At 34.8% G+C, this 13,214-nt stretch overlaps 1 protein-coding gene across 1 annotated transcript; it reads right to left on the reverse strand.

The window, feature by feature from the left end:
• Positions 1–2,951: 2,951 nt before the first annotated feature.
• On the reverse strand, positions 2,952–13,171 carry LOC106673810 (protein arginine N-methyltransferase 5). The gene is made up of 11 exons (XM_014406099.2): positions 12,915–13,171; positions 7,945–8,063; positions 6,571–6,788; positions 6,413–6,504; positions 6,057–6,354; positions 5,789–5,997; positions 5,511–5,633; positions 5,269–5,444; positions 3,876–4,079; positions 3,628–3,809; positions 2,952–3,572 (listed from the first exon to the last, which is right to left on the reverse strand). The coding sequence occupies exons 1-11, from the start codon at positions 12,995–12,997 to the stop codon at positions 3,417–3,419; spliced, it is 1,860 nt and encodes a 619-aa protein (XP_014261585.1). The 5' UTR covers positions 12,998–13,171; the 3' UTR covers positions 2,952–3,416.
• Between the last annotated feature and the right edge of the window lie 43 nt (positions 13,172–13,214).

The raw sequence follows: 13,214 nt of genomic DNA on the forward strand, positions 1-13,214 counted from the left end.
AAAAAAAATCACAAGTTTTTAACTTTTTACAAAGTTTAAATTAAATTATATGCACCTTTGGAAAATGGAAACAATTACAATTAAACATTTAAAGAAAAAACTATGTAGTGTTTGGTTATACCTTTTTTATTTTAAAGGTACAAATAGGACTTTAAGCCCCCTTATAAGTACATATATTAGAAATAAATTTAGCCTTTCATCCTGGAATAGCATTGAAATAGATCCCTATGAACAAGTCCCTCCTGAAAAAGAGGAGTGTCCACTTTTAGCTATGCAAATGGGTGACAACGTCCAACAACAAATTACAAAAAATAACAAAACTCAATGCAGAATAGGCTATCATTGTACTGCATGGATAGAAGATATGAAAAGGCTCTCTGCAGACTCAGGATTGGACATACAAGGCTGACACGGCTAGGGAATCTCCTTTGCTTGGTATATGAGGAACTGACAGTAAAATACATACTTAGCACATGCTATTGTTATACCACAAGTTCAAACTGCCTGAGTCCCTGCTTAAATTATGGGCGAGATGGCACCCCCTTATTTTCCTCTTTAATTTTTTATTAAAAATGGAGTTGATAGAAATATAGTAAAGTAGAATTGGGATCGATGAGTTTGGGGGGCGCCTTTGAGTGGTTTGACAGATCGGATGGGCAAACGCCTTGAGCAGTTTGGGGGATGTGCTCTTTTCCACAACGCAATGAAGGCAATCTAAATGGTTTTTTTATACATTTTCCACTAAAAACACGTGTAATCATAAGAGAGGACAAATCCTCAAAAATACGAGTGCATACACGTCTGTCCTGGGCTGGTGTTATTCCCTGCAATCAACTGTTTGATAGTAACACCGACTTTGAACTGACTATCAAGAAGCCAGCCCAAGTGACCCATATTGGTTGAAGGCCATTTATTACAAAAAGTAAAAATAATTTTTTTAGCTTTATAAACAGCAAAATAATAATAATAATAAATAATAAAACATAATAAAATATACAAAACATGACAATAATATATTCTTTAAAATATTATTTATAATCAAATTATGAAACCACATTACAAAAGAAAAACTGAAAGAGAAAAAAGGTAAAAGGAAACTAAAAAGAAAAGGAAGAGGGAAGAAAAAATGATTTATGTCATTTTTAAAAACTCAGATGATGAAATAAGCTAGCGAGGAAGTAGAACGAACTCCCCACGGAGGCCAATTCCAGTCTTGACCCTGCAATTCTGAACAATAAGGCTAAGATTTTAGAGGAGTGTTGAAGGCTTACCTAGTTTTGATAAACTATGTGGGAAAAAAATTGGTAGATATTGAGTACATTTATGTGATTTAATTTTAAATATGTGTATAAAATTCTCAATTTATGAGTGCTTAGATTGTTAAGGTTGCTGAAGAAGTTATATAGGAAGAGATATGACCTCTTGATTTAAGATCATAACAGTATCTAATGCAGGAATGATAAGCAAATAGAAAGCAATGAGCAGATTGAGAGTCCAAGGAAAGTGAAAAAATAGTACATCACTAAGAAAATAAACAAATTATTAGGGATTTAATAAGGAGAACTCTACCTTTCTGTGCAGTAAAAAAGGTAAGGATCGAAGAGAAAGTAGACTTTTTTAATAATGGAGCTCACATGTAAGCTTGGAGTTGTTTAACTATAGCACAAAAATTAATAGGGGAGCCATATTGGTTTATTGGAAATTAATAAGGACAGGGATTTGTTAAGGTTTAAAATAATTTTTTTCTTGACCGTTGGTTGAGAAAATGAAGATCATGGTAGAGCAGAGAGATAGCTTCAGATGCTGTTTGTAGGACGTTGAATGTATGTGTTGTCATCATCATAAAGATAAAATGAGATAAATTAAGAAAGCTAATTTAAGAATTCCTTGTTTATAAATGATAAAGGTCCAAGAATAGAGCCTTGTAGTACACCAGCTGAAAATGAAAGAGAAAAGGAGATAAAATTTGAAGCTTTAACTCTTTGAGTTCTGTCAGACAGATAGGAGATGAGATTAGTAGCAGTACGAAAAAAAGTGTCCATTTGCAAATAATCTAATTATTATTTACTTAGCCGAATGCATTGGAAAAAGCAAGAACAATAATAATACACTTATTAAAATCCATGTCTAAGGAGATTTTGTAAAGGGCTGTCTCACAACTATGAAATTTTTGGAAGCCCGATTGAAAAGTCAATATGAGCCTGGGAGTCAATAAAATCAGCGGTAGTCACTAGCAAGTGTGGATTTTGGTTTCAATTGAATCAATATAAGAAAAAAGAGCTACTAGCTTCTACCATGAGAAGATGATCAGTATGATAATGAACCAACCAACTTTGGTTAATTTGATGTAGGCACTAAAAGATGTAAATTCTACCCAAACCGAGATGATGGTCTTGAACCACCATTTGGAATGAATTTGTTATTGAAAACAAACATTTTTCATTTCCTGGCAAAGTGTTGATCTAATGTGTTCTAAGTCCAGCTGTGGTGAGCAAGAAAAAATGCCGTTTTTTAATATAAAAAAATTATTAAAGAATTTATTTTGTTTTCTTAATATGATACCTTAGTGGTCCATAGGTAATGGTGATGATTCCAAACATAGTTTTTATCTCAACCAATGATTCAATTGGTCAGTTTTTCATGAAAGATCTCGTTTAAATTGTATAAGTGATGCATAGAGTGTTAATGTTGACTAAACCAAGTCTATGGAACTGTAAAAGGAAAATCATTATGATGGTACAATTTTATAAAAGGATTTTTTTTTTTAAATCAACATACAAGGATCAAAATGTTTAGAAAGTAAGAAGGCTCCTCCAGGTCAACGAGGTTGTTAGATAATGCTCGCCTCAAAGGTCAAAGTGTCATCCCCTGCGGAGTGAGTTGCGTAATAATCTTGTGGGTTAATGACAAGAGTAGAAAAAGAAAAGATAAGCTGAGAAGAAAAAAAAAAATTAAAAAACAGTACTTTTTTTATTTGATAATAGACTGAGAGGAAAAAAAAAACTATAGTTTTGGCATCTTACAATATAAACTGCAATATGCAACAATCAATTTAGTTTCATAAAAGTAGGTTTTAGTTTAAACAAGGAACATAAACGTTCTTACAATTTTTTTTTTTTTTTTTTCAACAGGAAAATATAAAATGGAGGGACAATTTTGACTCGAATATTAGATCAAAAATTTAAGATTAAAAGTTTTAAATGATTTTTTTTTATTTACAAACAACAGTACTTTACAATTCATGTATATATATTAAAATCTAGAGATAGAAATCGGTAAAAGATTTGTCTCACACAATTTGATCAATTTGTGTATGAAAATAGAATTCTCAAAAAAATATTGTGATTTGAAAATGTAATCTCCTATTAATAGGGGAATGTTGCTTAAATTCATGTTTTTTAAATGTTTGTTTATCATTATAATAAACCGATGTTGTAGGATCTGCCATTTGGGTTATGTACAGGTACGATTACAGGTTTGGTAATGCTCCACTCATACCAAACTGATTTTTTGTCACACAGCCTCCAAAAATGAACTTCAAGTTCATCTCCTTTCTTCAATTTGACCGGTTCCTAAAGTTAAAATATATAAATATTTCCTTATAAATTGTATATTTGTTTGTTTTACCTTTAACGGGAAAAATATCGGGAACCAGCTAAACATTCCTGTCGAGTAACTGTGGGGCACTATGCTGAGTGTTACGTCTTTGTACAATACAGTGTCAAAATAACCTGAGAAGCCGTTTAGGACTGAGTCTTGTTCCACATGAAACTTGAGTATGCCGTATCGTCTATTGTCTTGATTTTTGTCTGTTAAAGCCATTACAAATTATCGAAATTAATCAATTTACTGACAAACATGTTTATAATTTATACCTTTATTAGGATGTATAAATGTAAACAATGACTTAGCAGGAGCGATGGTGTATGTATTGACTTGGTAGACAACATATGGCATCTCAAATTTTGCAATTTGTGGTTTATCACCAGTGTTCGTCGCCCTGGCCTCATTGAAAAGCTTTGATGATTGTGTCGGACACAAGTAAGATGTGTACTTACAAGGTATGCTTATCCCGTCATCTGGGGAGCAAAAAAATGTCTTTATAAACGAAATACACTCAAAGACAAAAATTGGACACTCGTATTTTCTTGTTTATTTCAAACTAAACGTTGTTATTTCCTCCTGAGAACTTTCTCAATGTACCTATTAATTACAACATAACTATTTTATTATAAACTAAATTAAATGAGATGTTTGAAAGAAAATTCACTAAAACACCAAAAATTGTGAATGATTAAAATGAACTATCAATTTATAACCTAGTTTTGATATTAATAACGCATAATACCTCCTCTGGTCTCAAGCCGTAAGTCTCCTAAGCAGCAAATAAATAAGTAATCAGATTTTGTCTTATGAAAAAAGAATTTCCATCAAGACAGTTTAAAGCTGTTTAGTGCTGGTTGAAGGCAAATATGTCTAACCCGTCTCTTTATGTTCCATAAGTGTCCTACAGGATTTATGTCACGAGAACATACTGGCCAATTCATTGTGGTAATCCTTACATCCTCCAAGTAATGGGTGGCAACTCGAGCAACGTGAGGTCAAGTGTTATCATGCATTAACATGAAGTTGCCCCTAATAAATAGAGCGAATGCACCACAGCTTCTAGAACTTCCTCAATGTACCTTAGTGCAGTCAAAGAATGATAATCAGTTCGGTGTGAGCATGGATGTTTATTCCGCCCCGTACTATAATTGACTGCCTTTTAAAACTCACGCATGGACGTCTTTTCCACATACGGTCTTGATCGTCTAACTGTCATTCGCAGTCGACTGCTACCACTTTGAATGAGACAGGTAGCCCTGAACAGCTGTAAGCTATTGTGGATAGCACACCCAGGACTAAGGCTAAGTAACGGATGCTATGTCCATCACTGGCCAAAGCATATTTGCTCGGGTGGTTTTTCTTATCTTAAAACCATGCTTTTCAGAAAAAAATATTTACTAAAACTTATTGATTCATCAAAGAAAATAATTAAAAACCAATTAACTCACTCAATAAGTTGGATCTGGAAAGAATGAAATTTAACTGATTTTCTTTATTTTGATAGTGTAAAAAACAAAAAAAACTATACGTATTAATGTTTTGTTTATGTTTTAAATCAATTAATCTTTAATATATAGTTATTCTGGAAAATAAACAAATAAATACAAGTGTCTTTTTTTTTGGCTTTGCATGTATAAATAATGATAGTTGTTAAATCATCACCCTTGAGAAATTTCTGAGCGCCGTCAAGGCATTCAGGAGAGAGTTCATTGTCTCCGAAAGAGCCTAGTAGCTCTGATACTAGAATATCACATTTTTCAGGTGCTTCCCAGACCCTCATGTCACTCCCGACCACTTCGACCTTCTCGCCCCACTCTTCAGCTTTGAGTGAAAACAAGCTATAAATGTAAACTAATTGAATAATTTAAAAGCTTTTAATTTGAAATGAAATGTTAAAAACGAACGTCACTAAAGCGTTTGGATTCTTTTCAACAGCATAGCATCTAATCTTCCGTTCTGCTTTGACTGCTGCTTCAAGGGCTGCATTCACAAGAGGCCCTCTTCCAGCTCCAACCACCATCACAACTCTGTCAAAGAAAACAACCTTAGCCCCCAATAAAACTTTTCCATTGTGAAAATATAACATTTAGGCTTCTTTGTTAAATTAATGGGTAATATTCCATTATTGAAAGTTTCTAGTTTTGCTAAAGTAAGTTCTAGTTAGGTAAATAAATGTACTTACTGAACATTTGTACTTGCTTCGTTATCAGGTACCCGATCCTGAAGTGCTTTAAATATTGCTCGCTTGTATTCTGTGTACTTCACTGGATCCCTTTCAAAAACTTCGTAAGTACTAGATTCTAAATTGTCCATCAACGGCTGCAAGGGTATTTGCAAATGATCTTCAAATCCTTTAGAATAAGGGGCTGTGTTTTCATGTTGAGTCGATGTCTGTTAAAAATAATAAAATAACAAGGTAATCAAATAATGATCATAATTTATATCCTTACCTGGTAAAGATGGTTGAGATATTGCAAATAATGTTTGATCGAACTGTGCTTGCTGTTTCCATTCAGAAGCATCTGATAACCAAAATAAGCACAGCGTCTTATGAAAGCTTGATGTGCAAGTGAAAGTACAGGGAAGCCTTTTTTGTTTGTAAGGAATATTGAAGTGGGGATCACGATGACTTTGATCGGTTCACCAAACCATCTTGTGATAACTTCTTCTGACGGAAGGTCAGCAGTAACTTGCAAAGCTACGCCTAAACGTTTATCCGAGTTGCACATTAATTTAAAATTGTTCCACCTAAGATGGAACAAAAATTATTACTTTTTGTTATAAAATATGGTTGTTTTATACTGACCAATCCCATGGGTCGGAATCATCACAAATTTTATCCTGTCTGTAATCGTCGGCCAAAACTTGTGGACTAACCATTGGGACATGAATCCAAATCTGAAGGAAAAAAACAAAAACCCTGAAAACTATTCACCGTTAAAATCCAAATTATTAAGTGCTTACTGATATCTGATATTCATGGATGGATTGATTGTAAATGAGTCTTGCCAAGTTTGGCTTCGGTTGGGAGTCTAGCGTCAAAGTCACAGCAGGTAGGCCGAGATGTAAAGCGTACATGAATTCCTGGAGAAAGATTTCCTCGCTTTCCTTGCGTACTTCCTCGCACGAGCTGTCCACATCTATATAATCGCTGATTTTCCCGATTACCATGTAATTCCAATCTGTCACAATATCACGCTTAAATACGACTGAATTCAATAGTAAATTCAATAAATTGTCGAAATTTCATATTAACACAATTGAAAAAGATTATTCAGAAATCGTGAGATGAGGTCTGGTGTGATGTAGGTTTCAGAAAAACATTTTCTTTATCGTGCCAATGTTTCGATCTTTATTGAGATCATCTTCAGGGCCTGGGCGTTGGCCAAAGAAAATGTTTTTCTGAAACCTACATCACACCAGACCGCATCTCACAATTTCTGAATAATCATCGACTAACAGTCACTAATCACCACACAATTGAAAAAATTGTTCTTATCAACCTTACAGTAATCACATTAGAATTTTTTGGGCTATCTTCATAAAGTCTTGTGATGAAGTAAACTTTTTTGGGTTCACCAAGCTTTTGGTGATTTATATCTCCATCCTCAGAGCCTATTTACTGAAAAATACATTAACAGAGTTCTTCAATAACTCACTGTAACTATGTTAATGTATATATTTTTCAATAAATACGCTCTGAGGGTGGCGATACAAATCGTCAAACGTTTGGTGAACCCAAAAAGTCTACTTCATCACAAGACCTTATAAAGATAACACAAACAATTGAAAAAGTTCAGTTTGTAAAGATCAAACTGATGCTACCGTAAACTCGTTTTATTCCACATGTTAATGATAAAATGAACAAGGGCAAATGCGCAAATGAATCATGCAAAAATGGGTGCTTGAGGCAAACACATGGAGCGCTTGGACAAGAGCAATTTTACGACGGAAGTCTAAGAAGTCTTTTGTCTGTGGTATCTCTATTGGTGCTATAAACTAAGAAGTATTGGTTCCATCCTATTTTAAGAGATAGATTCACAAATGGTATGTTCATTACTCTCTACCCAAAATTGCATGATTATGATTTTTTATGAATTTTTCATTGATTTTAGAATGACAATTCTTGACGATTTTTTTGCACTTGATTAACAGCAATATTTTATCAAGACCTCAGTGTGTGAGGAATTCCACCACTCCATTAAAAACACTCGTCATTAAACATCGATTATGTTCACCTATTTTACAACCCAATACACATCCAAAATTATGAATAAACAATTAATATGAATATAGAAGGAATTTGTATAATTCAAACAGCAAACAAATATAAATTACCTTGGCAAGACAGTAATAGATCAGACCTGGTAAAGGCGAGATATGCAGGATCTGCACGCCCTTTTGATAAATCCCGTTTATATCTTGGGTGTGCGATAGGTAACGAAATAAATGAATATCTGAAACAAAATATGCATATTTTAAATATTTTCTTCACCTTTGAACCCTTCTCAGCAATCAGGCTAATAAATATATTCACTCAAACAAAATACTGTATACCTGATTATTCAGAGATCGTGAGATGTGGTCTGGTGTGACGTAGGTTTTAGAAAAACATTCTCTTCATCGTGCCAACGTTTCTATCTTTATTGAGATCATCTTCAGGGTCTGGGATTTATAAATAGTGTTTAAATTTTACAAATACATGTAGGATGTGAAAAAAATAGTTTATACAATGCTAAAAAAAGTTTTTAATTAAAAAAAAAGAATTTATACAATGATAGAAAATTTTAGATTTAGAAAAATTTCTATCATTGTATAAATTCACTTTTTTTAATCTAAATTTTTTTCTAGCATCGTATAAATTCATTCTTTTTTAAAATCTAAAATTTTCTATCATTGTATAAATTCATCTTTTTTAATAAAATTTTTTTTTAGCATTGTATAAACTCATTTTTTTCATATCTACATGTATTTGTAAAATTTAAACAATGTTTGTAAATTGCAGGCACTGAAGACGATCTCAATAAAGATCGAAATGCTGGCATGGTAAAGCAAATGTTTTTCTAAAACCTACGTCACACCAGACAACATCTCACGATGTCCGAATAATCATTGACTAACGGCCACTAACAACCACACAATACTGTATACCATGGAGTATCCATACTTTTTTTTCCTGAAAAACTTAATGCATAAATAGGCTACTTACTTCACTTTAAAACTACTGTCAAATTAAGAAGCTTGCTTGCTTTCTGTATGATTTTATTGCTTAAACATTATATAAAAATGTGTACAGATTAGTGACCGTTAATCGATAGTTATTCAGATATCGTGAGATGCGGTCGGGTGAGATGTAGGTTTCAGAAAAACATTTTTTTTATCGTGCCAACGTTTCGATCTTTTATTGAGATCATCTTCAGGGCTCAATAAAAGATCGAAACATTGGCACGATAAAGAAAATGTTTTTCTGAAACCTACATCACACCCGACTGCATCTCACGATATCTGAATAATTATATAAAAACTCATCTGTTAGTTTTCTGTGTGAAATACTTAAGTAACTACACAGTTCTATTTGGCAAAACGTTACGACCAACAGAAATAACATATAAAAGTAAATTACAACAGTTGATATTCGGACAGTACAATTAATCCCCGAATATGTGGATGCTTTTAGTTTGGCTACTTCACGAATATATTTGTGCACTTTGAAGCAGAATTAGCTGACCAAGGAGAGGACCGAATAGCTGAGTACCCACCATTAGTCGGTGAATTGTGCATGTCTGAAGCTAGTTTTAAATAAATCAGTTATGTCACAAGAGATCAAATTTGATATTCAAGTGGATTTTTTTGCGATTGCCCTTTAAATCCTTCCCACATAATTTTTGAATGTCCAGAATATGAAAATGAAAGAGACAAACTGCTAAAAAATCTGAGCAAAGTCCCAAACATTTCAAAACCAATAAACTTAGAATCTGTCCTAATAAGCAACAATCCATCAGCTTTCAACATAATCTATGGATTTCTAAAGTCGATAAACGTTTCTTTTTTGATTATCTTCAAGCATGAAAATTTAGAAGATGAGAAGATGATGGAGCTGAATGAGTGGTGCGAGCGCGCGGCGGGGACCTGGCCCTGGTCGGCCGATCACGCTCGACAGTAAAATGAAAATAGAAGAAAACTTCATGGGTAATATGCCAGCGTAAACCCCCTCCCCCAAAAAAAGTGGATTTTTTAAATCGATGCTTTCAACTTGGCTATTTAATACTAAAATAAAAAAAACATTATGCAATTTTTTGAAAAGAATATTATAATGTTAAAATGGTATGATAGCATATGGAAAGAATCGTGGAAATCTGGATGATATTTATCGTATTTGACAGTCTTCTGTTTACTTGGCAAAGGATAGCTGAAGCAAAATGTGAACTCAAGAACCATGGTTTTGGATGTAAACTGCTCAAAAATGAATATGGATATTTATAATTTATTCTTATTTTATTAATTTTAATTAAATTAATGAATATATTCTTGTTAGTCAGATGAAACAAAAAAGAAAACACAAACAGACAAACAAATGTTAATCCTCATTTTTAATAACGGATTTACTTAGGAATAGTAAACATGAATAGTACTCATTTTGTAAACAACACCTTTTCTCGACTTTTCTCCATTTTAATCCAGTTGTATTCTCTTTAACTATGACAAGACATCATCTTGGACCAGAAGTTTGCAATATTTTTGTGACAATGAGCCATCGAGGTCACCTGCAAGTGGATATCGCAGAGGTAGTTGACGTTTCCTGAGCTGAAGCCCGGTTCTGAGAGACTGGAAGTGCCAATTGGAGGACCGGTAGTGTATCTCAGCGCATTACGATGCTAAGGGAAGACAAAAATATTGCCATTGCTGCAAGACGGAACCTTTCCTTAATGCACGCCAGATCCTAAATGAAGTACAAGATTGTTTGGGAAGGCTTTTATCAACTGGTAGGCCTCACATCGTATGACTCTTTGAGACAAACTGCAGCAACAGCCCGTCACCAGCAACTCAGGAGCTGCACAGTGCAGCGAGCACCTAGAAGAGAACACCAATTGGATGCTGTTTTGTTCACTGATGAGTCACATTTCTGTCTGTACAGTGATAGCAGATGCCGAAGTGTCTACCAAGAACAGGGCGTACGGCCCAATTCGTGCTCCCTATAGTGCAGTTTGGAGGAGGCGGTGTTACTGGAGGATGAACTGGACTTTATATTTTTGAAGTCAATCTCACTCCAGTCCGTTATGTCTAAGAAATTAACGAGGAATACATCCCTCAAACTAGGGATCTCATTGAAATTGATTTTCGATTTCTGGATGACAATGAGATGTATGATTCTCAATCAATGTTTAGAAAACCTGGGAATTTCTGCCCATTGTCTTCAGAACTTGAGCATTTGTGGTATGCATTGCAGAGAAGGTTTTTCGATCACCATCTGCAACCAGTTGACAACTGAGGGCAGCATTGCAACCTATGGAGTGAAATCCCTTATAAAGTGACAACCTTATTGACCTTGTTCCCACTATGCTGGACCAGTGGTTTTGCTGGGCTGGTAAAACTGCCTTAAGGGCCAGTGGCCGTATTTTTATATGAAGTTGTTCTCATTTAGCCAGATACAGCATTTTCATCGGACATTTTGTCACTGCGGAGAGCGGGCGAAATGTCTGGATCGGCGTAATGTGAATGAGCTCTGCACTGCCATAGCCTATTCATTAGGTAGCTCGCACGTTTGGAAGGGGTATAGAGAGTATACCCAGGCATGTTGGTTCATTTTGGCATTCGCTTTCTGCATGCACGTGCATACCATGGAATCAAACTTTTTTTACCCTGGAAACTTTAATTTCGCTGGTCCAAGAGAGACCTGTACTGCGGGATAAAACTATAGATGAATACAAACAAAAACATCAAAAGATGATGCTATCATTCGAAAATAATTGAAAAACTTTGTTTCATCACTTCTCAGTTCACCTATTCATGTTTCAAATGTTCCTAGTGAAAATCTTTCCTGTAAAGTAGGATGTACCCAATGTTTTCTTTTTACTCTATGCCGTCTAAAATACCACCACAACACAATTACGTCATCCATCAAGCACTCAGATCTGACCTCGACTGAGGTGAGGACTTGAGTCTCCAGTTTTCTTGCCGAATCGAGTCTAATGTGAACACCTATGTCCGGGAGCCGGTTTCCGGCATAGTGGGAACGGGGCTTAACAGGTTCAACAGGTTTTACCTAACTGAGGACATTATACACGATATTAATTGTTAAAAAAACTGTGTACAATAAATTAAATTACGGAATTAAAATCTTTTATTTTGCTATTTTTCAAAATCCCTCAATTAAATTTTCCTTCATTAAATAACAATAATTTCTGTGTGGAGTTTAGTGACCGTTTAATTAATGATTATTTAGAGATCGTGAGATGTGGTCGGATGTGATGTGGGCACAAGTGGCGTTGCGCAACTGTACTAGAGTACCATTAAAACAAGACAAAAGCATCTGGAGTTTGCAAAAAAATGCGTATAGTGTACGGGGGACCTTGTTTGCACAATTTGTTGTGCAACGTACGTTTGCACAATTTGTATGGGGGGCTTTAGTGTTGTGTGTCGTATTGAGGAAGCGGCACATTTCACCTCAAAGAAGCCGACACCTCATAGAAAAATTGGATCTCTATCCTTACTTCCTTCTCCATTTCTTCAAAACCCAACATATATAAACAAAAAACATTAATATCTCACTAACGCTCTCAACACAACACACAACAATGACACACCTACACAGAAAACACACGCTTTGAGTGAGTACAAATACTTTGATTAAACAAAATATCTATATTGTGTACATTGATGTATAAATTAATATTCATATCTTATATGTATTTGTATAATTTAAACAATGTTTATAAATTCCAGACCCTGAAGATGATCACATTAAAGATTTTAAAGTTGGCATGTTAAAGATGTTTTTCTAAACCCACATCACACCAGACCACATCTCACGATCTATAAATAATCATAATAATCTCTAATAAAGTTTAATACAATTTATAATAAAAATGTTAGGTAAAGTAAATACTACAAAATTGGTATCCCTATTCATTTTTGAGCAGTTTACATCTTGCCCAAAACATGCAGATATTGATAATGATAGCTAAAGGTGTTGATTTAGTTAATCCCAGTGGATTGTTTATCCTGATGATGATGACACAGAGTAAAATCTGTGCAGAATGAGCAGTAAGATGCCTGAATGAATTTAAGATGGTATTTGTTGAGCGTACCCGTTTTCGGATGCGAAGTTGAGCGAAGTCCTGATGTCGGTCCCCGCTGGAAAATCCAGGCCGCAGGAGGCCTTCTTCACCATGCTGCTGCTGTAGTGCTGTTACCTCCTAGCCTTCTCGGCACGTGACAGTCCGTCTGCTGGGATGAAGATGGTTGTGACTGTTGACCCGTTGAAATCGGTAAAATCTTCGTTTCCTACGTCCGGGTTTATGTGCGGTTAATCAGTCAGCTATATCGGCCGGGACTCGGGGAAGCTCTTCGAACGTACCTATTCGAAAAAAGGGCCGGTGCGGGGTCGA

Source organism: Cimex lectularius, unplaced genomic scaffold (assembly GCF_000648675.2).
Source record: "Cimex lectularius strain Harlan isolate CLEC.00 unplaced genomic scaffold, Clec_2.1 scaffold6, whole genome shotgun sequence".
Lineage (NCBI taxonomy): Eukaryota > Metazoa > Arthropoda > Insecta > Hemiptera > Cimicidae > Cimex > Cimex lectularius.